Source organism: Alternaria conjuncta (genome assembly GCF_024043145.1).
Source record: "Alternaria conjuncta strain BMP 0040 chromosome Unknown scaffold_14, whole genome shotgun sequence".
Taxonomy (NCBI): Eukaryota; Fungi; Ascomycota; class Dothideomycetes; order Pleosporales; family Pleosporaceae; genus Alternaria; species Alternaria conjuncta.
The window spans coordinates 153,999-173,645 of record NW_026250103.1 but is presented as its reverse complement, the minus strand read 5'-3'; the positions used below and the strand labels follow the sequence as shown (position 1 = coordinate 173,645).

At 52.8% G+C, this 19,647-nt stretch overlaps 5 protein-coding genes across 5 annotated transcripts; 2 read left to right on the top strand and 3 right to left on the bottom strand.

The window, feature by feature from the left end:
* Positions 1-440: 440 nt before the first annotated feature.
* On the bottom strand, positions 441-1,212 carry J4E85_008674 (uncharacterized protein; the record flags this gene model as incomplete). The annotated part of the gene is made up of 2 exons (XM_051472898.1): positions 441-617; positions 724-1,212. The coding sequence occupies 2 exons, from the start codon at positions 1,210-1,212 to the stop codon at positions 441-443; spliced, it is 666 nt and encodes a 221-aa protein (XP_051323118.1).
* A 2,819-nt stretch (positions 1,213-4,031) lies between these two features.
* Positions 4,032-8,885, bottom strand: J4E85_008673 (uncharacterized protein; the record flags this gene model as incomplete). Its single annotated transcript, XM_051472897.1, has 4 exons — positions 4,032-7,425; positions 7,828-8,028; positions 8,079-8,709; positions 8,762-8,885. The coding sequence occupies 4 exons, from the start codon at positions 8,883-8,885 to the stop codon at positions 4,032-4,034; spliced, it is 4,350 nt and encodes a 1,449-aa protein (XP_051323117.1).
* Positions 8,886-9,176: 291 nt separating this feature from the next.
* On the bottom strand, positions 9,177-10,806 carry J4E85_008672 (uncharacterized protein; the record flags this gene model as incomplete). The annotated part of the gene is made up of 3 exons (XM_051472896.1): positions 9,177-9,728; positions 9,781-10,194; positions 10,243-10,806. 3 exons carry the CDS (start codon positions 10,804-10,806, stop codon positions 9,177-9,179), a joined length of 1,530 nt encoding a protein of 509 aa, XP_051323116.1.
* A 991-nt stretch (positions 10,807-11,797) lies between these two features.
* On the top strand, positions 11,798-13,749 carry J4E85_008671 (uncharacterized protein; the record flags this gene model as incomplete). The annotated part of the gene is made up of 3 exons (XM_051472895.1): positions 11,798-11,977; positions 12,031-13,377; positions 13,477-13,749. The coding sequence occupies 3 exons, from the start codon at positions 11,798-11,800 to the stop codon at positions 13,747-13,749; spliced, it is 1,800 nt and encodes a 599-aa protein (XP_051323115.1).
* Positions 13,750-15,586: 1,837 nt separating this feature from the next.
* On the top strand, positions 15,587-16,428 carry J4E85_008670 (uncharacterized protein; the record flags this gene model as incomplete). Its single annotated transcript, XM_051472894.1, has 2 exons — positions 15,587-15,778; positions 15,832-16,428. The coding sequence occupies 2 exons, from the start codon at positions 15,587-15,589 to the stop codon at positions 16,426-16,428; spliced, it is 789 nt and encodes a 262-aa protein (XP_051323114.1).
* Positions 16,429-19,647: the final 3,219 nt, after the last annotated feature.

Sequence of the window (19,647 nt, the reverse complement as noted above, 5' to 3'; positions counted from 1 at the left end):
CTTCAAGGACCCATGGCCCGAAGGATGTGTCCACCCGTCTCCCGGCGCTTCTATCGACGTCAGCAGCCAGACGTCCCGCAAGTGCGCTCACGCTTGCTGAGTAGCAAACATAGAGAGATGTACCCGAGATGAAAGGTGTTAGAAGAGCGCTAGTGATTAGTTCCTACGACTTATGCGCAGAGGCAAGGAATAGATGCAAAACACTCATATCGTGATGGTAGACTCTTGGACGAAAGTGACTTTACATTAACTATGCAATCGACCGTAAAGCGCAGCTGTCAAACGGAACATGGCCAACCATGTGGTAATGACTGTCCTGAGACCTTCTAAGGTTTTACAAATACTGCCCATCGTCCTCGACACTCCTCCCCCACTCCATCCACAGACATCGTTCAGCTCCGAGAGCTTTCCGCCTGGTGATCTTTGGGCTGAAAGCCTATCTAAGCAGCAGTAACCATCTCGCGGCGCGCGAACCTGAGGTTCCTCTTGGTGATACCGGTGGCAATGCCTTGGTACTGGTTGATGCAAACAGTAAGAGTTCCGGAAAGGGCACCTGCTTCATCCTTGAAGTCTGCGGCGCGGGCCTCGAAGGTATCAATCAACATGAAGGCAATCGTCTGCGAAAGGCTGTTAGCGAGCAGACTCAAGGAATTACGTTCGAGTCCAACAGATAGTATCGGAGCGGGCGCTAGGCGTGAAAACTACAAGAGAAGAAAGACTTACATCAACGACCTTCTCGATCTGCCTGAGTACAGCCGCAACGGGCGCACCGACGAAAGGGACAGTACTGAACAAACCGGCCTTGCCAATGAGGATGTTGAGCAGCGCTTGATGAACTCGGACAAACTGTTTCTCGTCGTAAGCAACATGTATATCTGTGGAACAGATGGTACTCACTTCGCGGAAGGCTTCGAAGACGGCATCAGTAGAAGCGCCTGCGGGCTCTTTGGGCATGCCCTGCATCTGAGCGATGGCGGTGGTGGCAGTAGTTACAATGTCTGCGAAGCCCCTAATGATCTCGGGGAATGGTCCCTGACCGATGAGGAGCAGTTGTCCACTGACAATGGTGACGCTTTTGGCCGGCGCCTGAAGCGCCATGCTCTTCGTCGTAATAGATTTAATGTTGGTGACAACCTCAGCGGGCGTGATAGCAGCCGAGATAGGCACGGAGAAGGCCAAGGCGGCGGTGAAGAAGTTGCGGAATGAGACCATGATTGCGGTGGGAAGAAGCTGTGAAAGCGGTTGTTGGTGGTAGATGGTAGAAGTGGGGAGTGATGATTGCAGATGAAGGTGTGCGATACCTTCTTTTCATGGGAGACTGCGGTGTCTTTATACCCGACGTGCGATGTAGCCAAGCTCGAGTCAACGGAGCAAATGCTTCCCGTAGTCCTGAACCACAACTAGGTTCGCTGATCCTCCTGTACACCGCGTTGAGATGCCAATCAAGCCCATAACCCAGAAGGTGGGTGATGTAGCGTACGCTACTGTCAAAAGAACAAAGTTTAATGACAAGTGAGGCTATGCACTACAACCCATTTTGTCTTGACCGAAAACACGCAGATGTTTGCATGTAGGCCTCTGAATCAGTTGACAAAACGTTCTTGGACGTTGATTCTAAAAGATCATTGATCGGAGTATGGCATCAGTTGACATGTTTTATCGCATCATGTTGAAGCAGCTTTCAACTATCGTCGGTAACCACTCTGCTCTCAGCATTGCGGTTGATGTTACCTCACAGTGATTATCGACAGGGTCTACCGAACTCGTCTCTAGCAGAGAGATCTACCATAATACATCGCCGAGTGGGGCTTTTGCGGCTGAATCTGCACATGGCATTGCGATCATCGATTTCCACTACTCTCATCTAATACATGATCAACAATTTACTCCCAGTGGATCAAGAGACGCCGTATTGGGTAGAGAGCACTAACCGATCTCAGGGCTTAGGGGCTCATGTCACTTCCCAACTTGCAGGGTGAGCTCAGACTACCCCAATCGCTTCACCGCGCCAAGATTAGCCTTGCAGTAGCATAGTAGATCGCTACCTTCTGTGAACAAGGCTTCTTGTCGACATGCCCGAGTTCAGCTGAGGTTGTTCAGTTAGTAGCTCTTTGTTGGCAAGCGGCGCCCCACTGGAAAGGGTGTAGTAGCGGTATCTACGGGTCGGCGATCCTTCTGCGGGCGTAGCCGTCGAACATCAGTGCGATGATGCAGCCGCCCGAACATGCAGAAGCAGGCACCTACGATCGTCCAGTCAGAAATCCCAGCAACGAAGTAGGGTCGCCGAGCCTTATGCAGATCTGCTTTTTCCATGTCCGGAGCGGCCGCAACCAATGCCAAGTCACGTGGAGGCCTTTGTTGCCCCTCGTGTAGATGGCAATCTAGTCTCACAATGTACAACGGCATGCAGGCGACTACCTGGAAAAGGGAAATGCGACATGTTCGCTGCGTGGCGCGGTCCGCCAAAAGCAATACAAAGGGTCCGGCTGATGTGTTGTTGTTTCTTTTGTCCAAGTCAGGGCTCGGAATAATGCCGAGCCCGCTGAGTCGTGGACGCTCGCCGACACTAGCCGTACAGACAGCTCCTATACTTTGGCGAGGAGCTAGCTCCTGTGCTTGTCATGGTACCTCAACTTCGGCGACTTCGCTGCACAATTTCTGCTGATTTGTAGCGACCGGAATACTCAACACATGTCGATTAGGAAATGAGAGACATGGTATTGACAGTGAATGTCCAGATAGGCATGAATTGGTCGATCCTTCCCAGGTGGCTACGTCAGCTCAAAGTTTGGTGAGATCGTACCTTAGGCCAACACCATTAGCCGCAAAAACCACCGGTATATTGCCGGCGTACTTGATGTGATGCCAGCTTGTGCTTACCCACCAACTAGTTGCAGAGGCGCATTTGCTGCGGGTATTCACTCGCGACCGTTGTGACCAACCCTGTTAGCTACCAAACTTCTAAAGAGCCTTCATGAACAAAGCAACGAAAACGAAAAAGCATGTTGGCAATTTACACCAGTAGAAAGCACGATGCCGGGTGTTCCGTACTGTCTGCACTGCCATGTAACTTGCGCGTGCATAGACGAAAGGCTTTGACACAGGACGCTAGACTCCACATACTGACGAAACTGGGCAGAACTCACTTTGATGTTGTACTGAGTCGGGCTCAATACGCTGATTGATTCTTACTGGCTTCTTTCATGTACGAGCCAGTCTTTTGTGAAGTCGGCCGTACTTCTACAGACCTCCAGACAGACTACGGCTACGTACAGCAGTGAGTAGAAGACTCGCCATGAACCTCAATTACAAGTGCGTGTGCATATAACATGCCTGGGTAGTCCTCAACTAGGCGCTCAGACTCCAACCCCATCATTAATGCACCAACAAACGTCAAGCAAAGATCATAAACGAGACAGTCCTCATCCATGTGACGGCGCCACAACGTCACCTCAATATCGAGCTCCGCCAACAAGAATGCGATCCAGCTCTCTATCCCTAAGGCGTCACGAAATCGTGAGGCGCCTCCGCATGACAGCATCTACCATTATAGATGTTTGGTCGAGGCTAAGCTCCTAGTCTTCCGAGCAGAACGGCACCTTCTACTTTGAGCCTTCAGTCCGTGTTTCCTTACTTTTTCGTTCTTTGCAATTATAGAGCGGGCTTTCGTAGCTCCTCTCGCTGCCGTCGGAGGGGTTGAACCGACTTGGAAGCGCCTTGCTATAAGATATAGAAAAGCAAACACTGACAGACATGATGAAGGCTAGCCAAGACAACACCGGTTACCCTTAAGTCACTGCAAGACAGCCGTCAGTGAGTAGCGCATACATACGATGTTATCACTGTTCTGAAATTGTTCGTATGTTGGGCAAGCGGTGCTACCGAAGCCTTATTCCCAAGGTCGTTATTACATCCATATGCTCTTAGTAGAGCTTCCCCAGAATCTGAACGCCAGCATGTTGCATAGACCAAATGAAATTAACGCCCCCATAACGAGCTCTGCATTCAATATGGCAGATGACCCATAGCCCTCATGCAGTTGGCAGACGTGCCAACAACGGTAGGACGTCCTTGAACCTCACTGGCTTGAGAAGAAACTCGTCAAAACCGCTATTCTTCGCTTGCTTTCGCGCTTTCTCGCTACCAAGACCCGTTAATGCGAAGATGTACGCCCGAGCACCTCTCTCATCCTCTAGTATGCCATCTAGACCATGGTTCGCAGCGTCATTGGGCTGTCTTGGTATGCATTTTTCCATCAAACCGTGTTCGATTCCACGAATCTTTGATACGGCCTGGAAGCCATCCATAACTGGCATGCTGATGTCCATGAAAATGCAGTCATAATTTGCTTTTGGGTCCTCTTGCTCAGTGGCGGTTTGATAGAGACGCACCGCTTCTGCGCCGTCGGTGGCACTGGAATACGGTACGCCGAGGCGTTTTGCAAAAGCGCAAAGCATTTTTAGATTTATGGGGTTATCGTCTACCAAGAGCAGACGGCGGAATCGGCATGTTGGGCTGCTTGTAAGCGGGGTAGGTGGTTGTGTTGGTAATGGTGCTTGTAGAGCAGGACTTGTGGCGGCGTCGGCTAGTGTCACATGCTGCAACGATAAGCTGCGGTGTGGAAGTACTTTGGTTTGCGGGTCTGGCTCTAGCATTGTGTCGGCATGTTCTAGTGGCTCTGTTGGCTCCATGTCAGGTCTGCTTCTGAGTTCTATGGACGGCACTGCCTTCTCCTTGGTAGTGACATCCTTCATAGCCGAGATGAGTGCAGGTCCGAGCGAGTTTGCAGTGACTAGTACTGTGTGCATGGGCTTGCCAGTGCCGGATTCCGGAGGTGCGCCTTTAACATTGCGCAGGTCGACCATGACCGGGTAAGTCCCTCCCGTATACGTAGGGAACAAAGTTTTCAAGTCGTACGTGAGTGTCGAAGAGAGGGCATGGTGATCGATGAGGAGTACATCCAGAACCGGGAGTGTGTCTGTGGAAACAGTGGTGAACCTCATGCCGAAGCGATCCTCGCAGATATTTTGAACGGCCCGCTCCAGCGCTTCGGGAGGCGAATCGATAGAGGGTGCAAATCCTTTGCCTTGCTCTTCGGTTAGAGAGAGACTGAGCATACCGATTGCCTTTCCGCTTAGGCATTCGTGAGAGGAGACGCTCTCGCCACGTGGCACATTTGGTCTCTGCGCCGTTTGACTAGCCGGAATGTTGATGATGATCTTCGTTCCCTTGCCCAAACGACTAGAGACTGATATAGTTCCGTGTAGTGACTCCACGATGCTTTTCACTAAGCTCAAACCTAGCCCAGTTCCTGGACTTAGTAGATTCTCCTGAGTAAAGGGTGTAAAGAGATGGTATTTGAGGAAATCCTCACTCATGCCTACACCCGTGTCGGTCACAGAAAGACTGATGTGTGACTGACTGTCATCGGCAGCCTCCACGAATGCTAGACCTACGTGAATGTAACCCGACTTGGTATACTTCAATGCGTTGCTGACGACATTAAGTAAAATGCGCTTCCAAGCACCCTTGTCAATGACAAAGGTCCAATCACGGGCCTTTTCAATGCGTGTGGTGACGACGACAGGCTCGGATTGTGCCGTTGCGGGCGATCCAGCCAACGAATCTTGACGCTCTTTATTGAGTCCAGAAGAGAGGCGCGAAGAATGGTCATGACCTACGGAAACAGTCCCAATGACATCTTCGACCATAGAAGCCAAGTCGACAGCTACTGCACCGTGATGAACGTGGGTGGTGGAACGAGGATGTCCAATTCCGCCTCTTTGTCCAACGCTGGCGCGGCTATTCACTTTGGAATATTCCAACAGATGGTCAAATGTATCGAGAAGAGTAACCGCACAAGACTCAATCATGGAGATCTCCGACATCAAACCAGATCCCTGGCAGTTTTCTTGGATCAGCTCAATGCTGGCCAAAATGCCATGCAAGGGACTTCGTAACTCGTGACTGATGGTCGAAACAAAATCCGACTTGGAAAGTGTATTTTCGCATGCTTCTAAGCGAAAGACCTCAGCCATCAGTGAGTTACCGAAAGCTGTCAATGAATTGACATCGCCAGTATCAAGTGTTTTGCCTGTGTCAGATACCCAAGCTAGGCAGGTAGAGTAGCAAGCTTCTCTTGAGTAGTGAAACATAGGCAGGAATATTACGTAGCGGGTCTTTGGCAATAAACTGAAGAGGTCATTCCATCTGTCATCCGCACCAGAGTCAAGTTCGTCATCGCAATCGTGTTGGAAGACCCCATGTTCATCGACTGCGAAGACATGCCCTCGAGGGTACTTGGCAGTCAAGCGCTGGATGAGCGACTGACGCAGTTTCAGCTTTCCGAGGGCGTTATCTCTGTGGTAATAGGACAGAGGTACCGCAAAGAGATCGCATGTTGGCGAAGATGTATTGTCAGGAGACATGTCTCGTACCTGGCAACCTTTGTTTCGGGTGCCAGTTGAAACAGTGTCAAAGAAGACTAGGCCATCCAGACCCATAGCATCGCCAATACTATCTGCGGCTCTCATGAAGAGAGTGTCGACTTGAGTAGCAAAATCAGATTTGACCCGTTTCGGGACATTATCTTGGGGCGAAACGATAATAGATGCATCGCAATCAGGCAATGACTGAACATGGTCTGACATGGTGACGCTTGCATTCGTACCGTCGGATAGCTTCTTATCAGGTTTTCTTCGCGAGGCGGCGCCAAAAACATCTAGGTCGAATTGGCTTGTGTGAGCTCCAGGGCGCACCGGGGCCACAGACCTTGGAACCATGTCATCTGAAGCTACGAAGCGGCGCAGACCTTGCATCATCTCAGCAGATCGAGACTTACAAGCTTCGGCGCGTCGCATATCGAGGTATGCACTGATAGCCGAGGTAGTTTCGCGAAGAGTGCTCAGAGACTTGGGATGCAGAAAGTCCCGTTCTTTAGTGTCAACAACACAGTAGCTGCCCAATATGTGCCCAGACATTGCAAACAGCGGTATCTCGAGGTATGAAACCATGTGCGGGTAGCCAGCCACGAACGGGCGCTCGGCAAATGTGGGAACCTGGCGAAAGTCTTTTATGCAGAAATACGACTTGTCGGCAATGATATAGGGACTTTCCGGCATAGGCACTGGTTTGCCCTGGAAGATGCACATGGTGAATGGGCAGACGCCCCATTCGAGGGCGATTCGCGAAGTACCCAGCAAGAGCGGCTCGGCCGGGTCTGCACTCGAAAGTGACTGGTGCCTCGTCATCTCTGCGCATATGAATTGATTCCGATTATCAATGAGCGACAGGAATGCGCGATCGCAGTCCATCTTGTGCACGCCATGCTGGACGAGGGCGTTGAGGGTTATGTCGCTGCTGGGGACTGGTTCGGACGGCGGTCCTTCTGGGATGTGGAAGGGGAACGACGCGGCAGAGAGATATCTAGGGCCGTGTTAGCAACAGGAATCGGCAATGTGACGTCGGCTGGCAATTCTCACGCGGCGATCTCGTATGCGCGTACCCGTTCGTGGTTATCGATAGCTGCGGGTGGCGTCGTGGTCGAGATGGGCGCGGTCGTAGCCATGGTCCATTACGTCACTCACAGGAATTGAAGACTGCTGGTGCTGCGTGCGACGTTTGCGCGGGCCCCAGCAGTCTTCTGGGCTTTAGCAGGCAGTCTTGGCGTTAGTCAGCCAACACATAAACGGCCCGTAAAACCAAAGCTGCGATGCTCGAGCACGGCTTAATTTTCCGTCAAATTCATCGGATCGTGATGTCTCACAATAACGCTAGCCTAACACGGGTTCCACGGCTGCATAGGGCTAGACGCTCAGAGACGCGTACTCGTCGCACACTTCAGTCAACTTCCTTCTCGTCCCGGGCTCCATAACACTGTGCCCAGCGTCGTCTATGAAGTGCAATTTGCTCTCCGGCCACTGCTTGTACAGCTCCCAGGCTGTAACCGGCGGGCAGACAACATCGTACCTGCCCTGCACGATGGTCGTCGGAATGTTCCGGATCCGGTCCACGTTCTCCTTCCTCAACCTGCAGGACGAAGTCAGTAATCATCTGCATTCCGTACAGCCAAGACTTACAGCTGCCCGTCTTCCATCCATGCTTTGTTGATGAAGTAGTGGATCTCCATCCTAGCATGTGCGAGCAGATAGGCTGGTTCTTTCAGTTTCTTGTACGCGTGTGGGTCAGGATACAGGGTGCTGATTGATAGCTCCCACGTGTTCCACGCCTCAGCCGCGGGATGACTGATAGACGAGTCCGAAGACATGAGGCGTTTGTGGTAGTTGCCGATATGATCGGAACGTTCTTCCTCTGGTAAAAACTTGATAAAGTCCTCCCAGCGGTCGGGAAACAGCATTTGCGCGCCGCCTGCATGGTTGGTCCACTTGAGTTCGATGTCTCGCACGGTGAAGATGCCGCGCAGGACTAGACTACCTACACTATCGGGGTGTGTTTGCGCATATGCTAGAGCGAGCGTGGATCCCCAGGAGCCACCAAAGACCATGTGCCATTTGGAAAACTTCAGATGCTTGCGCAGCTTTTCGATGTCTTCGACGAGATGCCAAGTAGTGTTGTCTGTTGTGTTGGCATTGGGGCGCGATTGACCACAGCCTCGCTGGTCGAGCAGAACCACTCGGTATTCAGAGGGGTTGAAGAAGACGGTGTTGGTTTTGGAGCAGTTCCCGCCAGGCCCACCATGGAGGTAGATGACTGCAAAGCGTTAACTATCAGGAAAGTTGGACAACATGGCAGGCACTTTTACCAGGCTTTCCGTCCTTCTTGCCAAACTGTTGATAGTAAAGTTCATGGGTGTCATCCACGCGCAGCCAATTCACGTCCCAGGCATCTTCATGCTCGTAGCTGGTGAACTGGAGTGTTTCAGCCATCATGCCCTGGTGGTAGATAGAAAATTTGCGGCGAGACAAGAAGATGGAAAAGCTTTTGTAGTCGACATGTATGCAAGACAGTCATACTGGTAGTGATGGAGTCAGACACCTAGGTACGACTACCCCGCTTTCAGTATAGTGGCCCCGCTGCTTCAAGAACACCTTCCTATTCTGCTCCCAGGATACGACTGATTAACGGCAGCAAGCGTGCGAAAGATGCGATTGACACGATGGCATTTAAAATACACATTATCGTATGTACTAGATAATAATGACGTGGGCGACAAGGACCTAATACTTAAAGCCTCCTGCCCTGGTGCTCCACAAGCCCTTCGGGTCAACACTCTTCTGCAATGCCTTAAACTTGTTGTAATCCTTGTAGCTCTGGAAAACTGGCTGGTCCCACATGGCATCGTTGATGAACAATGGCATGTACATGTCGCTTGGCATACCCGCTTCTGCTATCCATTGAGGCACGACCTTGTCCAACCAAGCCGTCAATTCCCTGGCGATGCCAAACGCAAGAGCGTCGTCTGTGGGCAAGTTCCACGCTCCTTGGTAGATTAGGATGATGCGGTCAGGGTCGGAGGACGAAAGTCCCATGGCGTTTCCGCCCTTGGACTCGGACATCTTTCCAAAGCGGGATGGAAGAGGTTGGAAGTCAACGCTGAATTGGATAGCGCGAACGACAGGTAGGGTGTTGAGGAAGATACCAGTGAGTTCAGCAAGCTTGTCGCGAATCTCCTTGTACATCTGAGGCCGGGATGCAATGTATGGGACAGTGTAAGTACGGAAGAATGCGCGGGCGTTCAAGAGTCGGACTGGCTCGCCGTTTGCCTTCAGCTGGGAATTGTTAGTTCTTGTACGGCACATTGAAGTTAGATTATAGACTTACTAGCTCAGAGTACTTCTGTGTCTTGGGTAGACACAAAGGGTTAACGATCTTGAAGAAATCGGCAAATGGACCCGATGTAGGTGGCTTAGGGTTGTCGTAAAAGGAAAAGAGAATTTTCGTCTTGATTCCAGCTGCGACTACGAGGTCCGTAAGAATGATGGCCGCCTTGGGGTCTTCGGCACCGTGTGCCATGAAGTTGTGCAGAGCAGCGTATAGTGCGTCGGATTTTGAGTCATCGAAGACACATGAGCCACCCCAGACGTCGCCCATGTGATGGACTTTAGTCTTGAACTGGGTGACAATACCGAACTGGCTACCGGAACCACGCATAGCTTGCGCAAGGTCGGGATGCTTTGCGGCGTTGACGTTGACGATAGACCCGTTCGCCATAACAGTCTCCCATTCGATGATGTTCTATCGCTTGTTAGCATAGCTGCCCTTTGCATATAGCGGAAAACTGACATCGGCTGCAAGACCCTCTTGAGCACCGAGGAATGAAAGACCTCCACCCAGCAGCAGACCAGCGACACCGACGAGACCGAGTCGTCCTCCAGCGATTGCCACGCCGCTCTTCTCAAGGTCGCCAATGACGTCGTTCCATTCACCTCCTGGTCGGACGTAGGCAACATCTTCTGCTGCGTCGTACGTCGCTCCGACTAGATTGGTCATGGCGATGAGAACACCGTCTTGGACCGCAGCATGTTGCTTGTTTGGATCGTGACCTCCGCTCCGTGTAGCAAACTTGACAGTCGGGTACTTGTTCAAGATCTTGATGGCAATGGACACATCTTGGGCAGAGTCTGGTTGAACAATGCATGCAGGATCGACTTCGCGGAGATTGGTAGCCCAGTATTGCTGCGTCTCATGTGCGTATTCGAGCTTGAGAAGTCCCGGAGTGAGGACTTTTCCTGGAAGAGCATTGTTGATTTCGTTACACGCTTTGGTAGTGGCCTCGGTGGGAATAGCAAAGGCGGATTGGGCTCCTAACAGGAGAGTCGCAAGAGCGAGAGAGGTGAACTTGTCCATGTCTGGAAGTGAATGAGTGTAAGGAACGAGCGAAAGATGGACGAAAGCGCCGAAGAACGAACGCAGCCTACAGACCACCTCTTGATGAGCGATGTGCCTTAAGTACTACAATGTGGGCTTCTTCGACGTTAGGTTTAGCTGTCCCCGGTCTTGGTTCCGGACGCCATGGCAGCCATGCAGAGAGCAGCACATGTACACAAGCTGGGGAGAACCATGGCTAGGGCAGGTCGCGTGGAAGAATCGTAAAATACGGCAAACCCCCTCCAATGGCGACGCATGAAATAAGGAATTGAGTGCAGATCATGTGTGAGTCCCTGCGAAGCTTACGGCAATGGGCCCGACATTTGAGGGGAATCGACGCACACCGTCGTAAAACTATATGGTTTGCTGGATTGGGTATTTAGCCTGGATAGGATAAGGCGAGCCCAGTATTGGAAACGGTACTTGAGTGCCGAATTGCAGGACTGGCAGTCTCGGAACCCGAAGGTTTGTCAGACAAGCAGTGCGTATAATTGTCATCGACGGTCATGGTGGGGTGCGCTGATGGTTGGACCGAGTCCGAGTCCGACCTCAGGGGAAAAACACGTCTGTGGCATTAAACTTCTGGGCCATGCGAAACGAGAGTCACGCACAGATACGCTAGAGAAGTATATGTATGTCGCTGGTAATCACGATAATTGCTGAAGCGCGAGTGGTGGTGAAGCCGGGTGCAGGCGGATGCAACGATGGTGATGATGCGAGAAGGACACGAAGAGGCTGCATGCACGGCTGTGACGGGCTGGCTGAAGGTGGACGTCGTCGTATCACGTCGACATTGCATGGAGTCGTGGCGGAAGGATCGGAACGCGTAGGTCCGTGCTTGTTCGGTTGCTCCTTCTACCTCCTACCTGGGCATCGGAACCCAGGGATAAACAAACAGTGGCCGACAAGCTCACAACGCCGCCACATCCGACGACGCCGCCGGTAGCCGACCACGACGGCTGCACTCACCATGGACTCGTACAATCTCAAGACGGCGTCGACGTACATCAACAACCTGCTGCTTGCGCGTGGGTTGTTGCGCAATGGCACGCCCATTGAGTTTGCGCATCCGTCGAGGGGAGAAGGGGGGAAAGAGGCCACCATGGCCCAGATCATCAACCTGGTGCACGACCTGATATTGAAGCGCGATGTAGGCACATGCACGTTTACGTTCTGGTGGGGAGGGTCCTAATGAGCAGACAGCGCGACCAGGAATACCGCGAATCCAGCGCCGACACGCTGCGAAGCCTGCGCGCCGAGTCGACGCGCCAGACGGCCGCTCTCGAGAAGCAGCACAACCGCAATGCCGACCTATCGCGACAGCTCTCGCTCGCTCAGGCGCAAGAGCAGTCGGCGCGCAAAGCCCTGCACACGGCCGAGTCGTCGGCGCGGAAGCTGCGCGCCGAGATGCAGCGCCTCAAGACGACGGTCGACCAAGTGCGCACCAGCTGCACCAACGACGTGCGCAAGCGCGACAAGGAGATTGCACGGCTCAAGAGCCACCTGACGAGCCAGCAGCGCGGCAACAAGACAGGCCTCGTCGGCGCAAGCATCACCATCAACCCCGGCAGCACGGGCTTGGGCGCCGCTACTGGCCATGCGCGCGACGAATCGCCCAACGTCGACGACCCCGAATACAGCCTGAAGCAGGAGACGACCGAGTTCTTGACCCAGCTGAGCCAGAGCTTGAGCGACGAGAACGACAACCTCATCGGCCTCGTGCGGAGCGCCCTGGTGACGCTGCGAGAGCTACAAGGCATGCCCGAAGTCAATCGCAAACAAGACGCAGACGACGCCTCGGTCGCGGGCGACGAGCCAGACGACACGCAACAGGACATGCTGCACACGCTGCCTACCGACTACGAGACTCTCGCCGACGACATGGACACGGTCTTGGACAACCTGAAGAACCTCCTCACAAATCCAAACTTTGTAGCAGTGGACGAGGTCGAGATGCGCGAGGAGGAGATACACAGGCTGCGGGCGGGCTGGGAGAAGATGGAGGCTCGGCTGCGCGAGTCGTTCCTCCTCATGGACTCCTGGCGAAAGCGCATGACCAATGGCGACACCATCAATCTCGAGGAGCTTAGGATGGGACTAGGATTTGGCGAAGGGTTCGACACGGTCGACAGGGAAGGATTTTCCGTGATCGATGAAGAAAGCGAGGCTGAGGAAGCTGCAAGCTCAGCCTTAGAAGAAGACGTGGACAATACAGAAGAGCAAGAGGAGGCGGTCTACCTGCCCTCACCCAAGCCACACGCGAGACCAGACAAGACAACCGGGCCCGATGTCTTCAGCATCAAGTTGCAACCCAGCCAGCCAGCGCTGAGGGAGACCAACGGCAACAAGTCGCCCAGTCGATCGCCCCGCAAAGTCGCCTTCTCGACGTCCATACCGAATACACCGTCTCAGGTGGACGGAGAGAACGCAGACACGTCTGGGATAGATCTAGTCGATGCAGAGAAGGCTAGTCGGCCAACCTCTGCAGCCAAACCACCTCGTTCTGAAGAACGAGCGTCAAGACCAACGAGTCAAGACAGACCACGCCATGTACGTTGTGACATCTTTCCCTCTACGTCCACTCCATCCACAATCTCCAGCCCATCAGCACCACACCCATCCCTCAACAGATCTGACAATCTACGACAGACCAAGAAGCGCTTGTCGAGCCCACGTGCCCATCCCGACGAGCGATCGCCGAAGCTGTCGGTCCAAGACAAGTTACGAGAGGCCGCGGAAGCAGCCGCTGTAACCGACGGAGACATATCCACCAAGAAGACGGACGAAAGCACCGAAGTGTCCGAGGAAAACCCTAAGAAGCGGGCACCTAGATCTCCCGTCAAGACACGAATCAGTGGGAGGCCAAAGAGGAGAAAAAGCACCTTGACGCCAGAGGAGCTGGCAAATCTTCTAGGCTGCTAGACTAGGTTGGAGCATGTGCGATCCTCACGATGGCACCGTGAACTAGGACTTGATAGCGACTCGAGGCTGCATCGGCGGCTGGTCATGCAAGATCATGCCATCAACTGGCTTCCAGTTATATGCGAGGCTTGCATGTTGAGGAGTCGGTCGGTGGAGTGAATGATGGGCGTGACCCATGCTCTCCTCTATTGGGTAGGTCATAGATGCCAGTGCGTTTGTGGCCCTTATGCACTGGGTAACGGCGCGTATCCTGAGGCCCTCCTCGGCTGGACTATCAAGTCTCGCCAGGCCCACTCACGAGCTCGCACAGGTTCAGTCAATGCGCGACTGTGAACGGTCTTGATTTTGAAGGACGTCCATGAGAAATGACCTACCTCATCGTGCGAATGGGCCATGGCACAGCAGCAACACAGCGTCTCCCCTGCTTCTTGTGTGCCCAAGGGGCTGCGTATCCGACGCAGTGACATGCCTTGGTGGAAGTGCTCATAGTCGGGCATCGATAATGTTATCGTCCTCGATCGCTTCGCGTACCTGAATCCTCCCGCCCGCCCATCATTCCTCCTGACAACTCTGCACTCGTTCAATCTCTAGTCTTCACATGCACCTCTGCACATCATCACGAGAGACACCGGTTTCCCTCCACATGGCGCACATTGTGACCGCAGTGTGGCCGTAAAAATCGCTCGCTCCGCCTCCAGCATTCCTGAGGTTGGTGATGTGGTGTTGTGGTTGGACGGCGTTGCAAGCCACTAAGTTTATTAGCCGCCCATTGTCCTCATTCGGGACATTAGGTGATGGATGATATGAGCACAGCTCCAGTGATTGGGCAGAGACCGAGATGCGGATGCAGAATGGCTGTAAATAGGTCTCTATGCGGCAGGGAGGATAGCTGCAGCGCGATCAAGGTAGCAGCCTTGGAAAGCAAATTTCTCTGCATCTGTCGTCAGCCCTCGAGCCACAGTTCCCCCGTCGAAAATGCACTGTTATGCAGTGTGACAGGCGATTATCTGCACCTTGCACATCCCGGCATCACATGGCTCACCCGTTCTCTGCTGCTCATTGGTGTGGTGTTTTCACCCCAAGCCCGTGCGCTACGTGACGGCCCACTTATGTATTCCCCGCCCGCGTTGGCGAATGAGGGCGCAGAAGCAAGACGCCCGGCTACACACGTCAAGCCCGCCCACCACTCCCGCTTCACCATCAAGCGCTCGCCGTACATTCGATAGACTGCTCTCCACACCCGCTACCAGCTTACACCCTGCGAACATGGCGTGTCTACGCAGCGCAGGTAATCAATCGCTACCGGGTGCAGCGAGACCTGGCCCATAGTTGGCGTAGTGCAATGTGCCGGCCTGCCAGCCCCTCGCTAACGCCCAATGGTCGCTCAGCAGCTGTGCGATGCTGTGTCTATAGATAAGTAGGCCTGGCGCCGCTCACATCTCGTCTTTTTTTCTTCAGCAAGTGTGTCAAGTTCAGAGCTGTTGTGTTCGTCTTTTGTCTATTCTTTTTACCCCTCCCCTTCTCCCCCTCTACTCTCCAGGCCTGGTGCCATTTAATTCCCACTACCTCACCGTCGACCTTTATACCCACCCTTTTACAATAATCCAATTCTTTGTGGCCGGTCCACTTTCACGTAATACACAGTTCTACTTGCTCGAAACGAACTTTCAAACTCACAACGACAACGCAATACTCGCAAACCTTTACGAAACTCTCAACACACAGCTTCTTCAGCAATCTTGACGTCTATCCATTAGTTTGGCATCGGACGAATTCGAAAGAAACGATTACATCATAATACCAATCTTTACAACAGAAAGAACGAAACAACATCACAATGGCCGCTATCCAACTTAACTTCACTCTCCGCACTTCCTCCAACTGCAAGACCGTGCACTTGCTCGGCTCCTGGGACGGCTACCAGGGTCAGCTCCCGCTCTCCAAGGACCCCAAGAAGTCCGGAGGCTGGGTCGGATGCTTCAAGTTCCAAGGACAGACCTTGAAGCAGGGACAGCGCTACTGGTACTACGTATGTCTCTCCTCTAGCACTGCATGGTGAACTACAAGCTAACATCTGCCCAGTACATCATCGACGGCTACCACGTCTCGCACGACCCCGCTAAGGACCACACCACCGAACCCACCACTGGCCGCAAGCTTAACATCATCGACATCCCCGCTGCCAAGTCGAGCTCCAAGACAACCACCTCCAGCTCAGACCGCAAGTCCCGCCGCGTCTCGACCGCCACCATCCCCAAGGGCCGTGGCCTCAGCCCAGAGCGCATCGTCGCGCCCAAGCCCCAGCGCCCACACGAGACCCGCCAGGTCATCAACACCCAGTACGACAAGACCACTCTTGAGGATCTCAACCGCCGCTTTGCCAAGCAGCAAATCGAGGAGTCGTCCGACGACTCAGACTACGACTCCGACGAGGGCTCTGACGTTCCCTCGCTCACCAGCCGCTCCACCAACAGCTCCAGCCCGTCCAGTGTCAGCTCTGGTAGCTCATGCTGCACATGCGAACGCTACGGAATCACCCGCGCTGGTGACCGCGTCAAGCTCGACTGCGGTGGTGCTCGCTGCGGATACTCTGATGACTCATCTGACTGCTCCTCCGAGGACGAGTACGTGTACGAGGAGAAGACCACCCGCCGCCAGGGTGTCGTCATCCGCTCCTAAGTGCCTCACTACCTTCCTGGATACCATTGTTCCGTCATCGACACCTGCATCCTTGCATCTTCTATCGCAGTGTGCCGATGCGCCTTTTCAACCTCTTTCTTCTGTGCATATTATGATTACGAATCTTCTTTCTTATCTTGTTCTATCAACTACGACCGGCCTCATGTTCAGGGGCTGGCTTCCGCTCTTTGGGATATTATGACGGGTATTATTGCTGCTGGTATGGGAGCTGCCCATGGGTTTTATGCTGGGGGGAAACGAGGCAACTGCCTGCACCTTACGACAATGGCTTAACAAGCCACCCAGAGAACACGCTAGAGGTTCTCATCGTGCCAATGCACGCTCATGTAGTCTATAGTTTACTAAATCTACGGATCCACATGCGCTCGTGCGCGGAAAGATACATCGCTTTTCAAATATGCACTCTGAGTGACTTCGAGGCATCCCAAGGTTGTAAGCGGCAGGGTGCATCGTGACCTCGTCAGGCCCGGCTGTCGCAGTTTCCCCACGTTCGTTGAGGGGTAACTGCCTAGCTCAACAGGTTCAAGCCACCGCTCTGACGCGACACCATCATCTTCATTGCCTCTCTCGGCCCGCTCTATTACCAACACAACAACGCCACCTCTTTGGGATCCACCTACCCCATCGGTCTTGCCATTTCTAAGACCCCTCTTCTGAAACCTGATCTTCGCCCTTGCGCACACCATTATGGAAGCCACTGATAACGATGCCAGTTGTCAAAAATGTCAGTTGAATGGGATTCGCCTAAAGACAAAAGGCATGGATATTGAAGGCTGTTTTCGATGGGACGACGCTTCAATTTTTCTCCATGAGCCCTGTCCAAAATGTGACAATACGGAGCTGGATCCCTCGTTACGCCTGTGCGAGGCCTGTCGTCACTTCCGTATCTGGCATTTGCTCACATGCCGTGGCCAAATAACATGGAACGGGAATCTCGAGCATTGTTACAAAAGTCTGGGACACTGCGACTTCTGCTACTCCGTCATCTCAGCAGCCGAAGAGTTTGGTAGAGGACACGGAGAGATATTGCACCTCCAGGATGTCGACAGCGTCAAATTCGCACTTCGTAGTCACAGTGTCGACGGACTCATGCGCTGCAATCTCCACATGTTCCGCGTCAGTTTTGATGGCAAAGAAAAGCCTTTTGCGGGCGACCACGAATATATAGTTGACACAACAGACCGACCTATCGATCGAGCCTTTTTTGAGGCAGGGGTATCGTCATTTTCTCACCCAGAGAAGAACACCAAAGCACTAATGTCGCGTCTTCATCCCTATATTGACTGGAGCCAACACCGAACTTGGTTCGGAAGCCTGCCATTACTGAGATCATCAGAGGACAGCCCTGGAGGATTGCTCCTACGACAACCACTCCAAGAAGTTCGCGTGGTAGATGTTGTGGATGCGTGCATCGTACATCTACCTCGAGAAGCCGAGTTCGTTGCCGTGTCGTATGTATGGGGACCAGACTCTGCGAACGATTTTCGGACCTTGCGCACCAATCTGCGCGACCTTGAAATCCCCGGTAGCCTGGATAGAATTGACCTACCCTCGACAATATCAGATGCTATCACAGTATGCAAACAGCTGGAGCATCGATTCCTATGGATAGACCGACTTTGCATAATACAAGATGAATTGTACGCGGAAGCAATTCAGTTAGATCAGATGGCAAGTCTATACCACCAAGCAGCCTTGACAATTGTTGCAGCTGCAGGTTCCAATGCAGCACATGGGTTGCTGGGGGTGAGCCGCGCGAGGTTAGAGCAAAAACAACTGAAGTTCCACAGTCGCCTCCAGCTGGTGAAAACCGCACCAGATCTCAAACAAGTCTTACGCAAGACTACATGGAATAGTCGTGCTTGGACATTTCAGGAGTACCTGTCGTCAACGACCATGATGTTCTTCACCGAGCATGGACTTTTCGTTGGCCACAGATCGGAACCCGGCTCGCTTGATGTTTACACTGAAGCACCCGCGGTACACCAATCCACATATGATCGACTACAAAATTCCTTCGATGCATTGGAGACATACACGGCCAAGTCGCTCACGCACTCATCAGATAGACTGCGCGGATTCTCGGGAATACTCTATGCGACCCATGGTAATAGAACAACGTACGGAGTGCCAATTGACGACTTCGATCGCAGTATTCTGTGGCGACGACGAGGGTCGAGGATTGAACCAAGAACCCAGGAACAAGAGAATACCATACCCACATGGTCTTGGACATCGGTTGGAGGACCCATAGAGCTCTACCAGAAGTATTGCTATTCGTACAGCCTTGCTTACTGGGGCAGGTTCGTCTATGCAGAAGACAGGGTGGTGAAAGTCGTCATTGGACCACCAAAGCGAACATGCCAAGTTAGAAGAGAGGGAAACGATCACGCTGTAGCCGCACTTGCATGGCTGGCTGGCTGCGTGCGCTCAAAACCACCATCCTATCTCAAGATCGACTGTTCAAGTACGGAGTACGAGAAACGGCTCGAGGAGAGGTGGTCTGACGACGATCTCCCTGGATACTGGGAAGATGCTTTTCGCGAGTATAAAGCAGATGAACTTTTTGAAAGCGTTCGTGGTAATTTCAAAGACATCACCAGACACATCATAGTCCATACACAAAAGGCTCCCTTCACGCTGGACCGAAGGAGCCGAATGAGAAGGAACGCACTTCGGTCTTGGGTACATCCAGAAAACGCCACGATCCTAATTCGCAGCAATGGTCTAGTTGCAGGTGCCATAGAGCTCGATGAAGGTCTTGTCGACAGCAATGAAAACCGAAAGGTAGACCATTGTGAAGTAGACCTGATTGCACTCTCAGTAGACCCTGAGAGTCATAGATTCCCGCCAGTTATGACGTGCTTCGATTCGCCATCTGACAGCTCGTCGATCAGCAAGTTCTTTGGATGTATGTGCTCGTCAAATGGGACCATCGATTTAGAACCGGAAGCGCATCTGGTAGAGTGTCCCAAACACGTGGATTTCGATACACCCAGCCCTTACTGTGAACTACTGTCTCCCAACGACAGATTTGCTCTTGAGCAGAGACAGACCGAGAAAGCAAGGGCATTTGTCAAGCACTGGCATGGATTGAGCTATTTTGGCGTCGATGGCAGTCCTATTCACGATTTGAAGTACATACCTGAGTTGTATGTAATGGTAGTTGCGCCGGCTCCAGTTCAAGAAGAAAGCGTC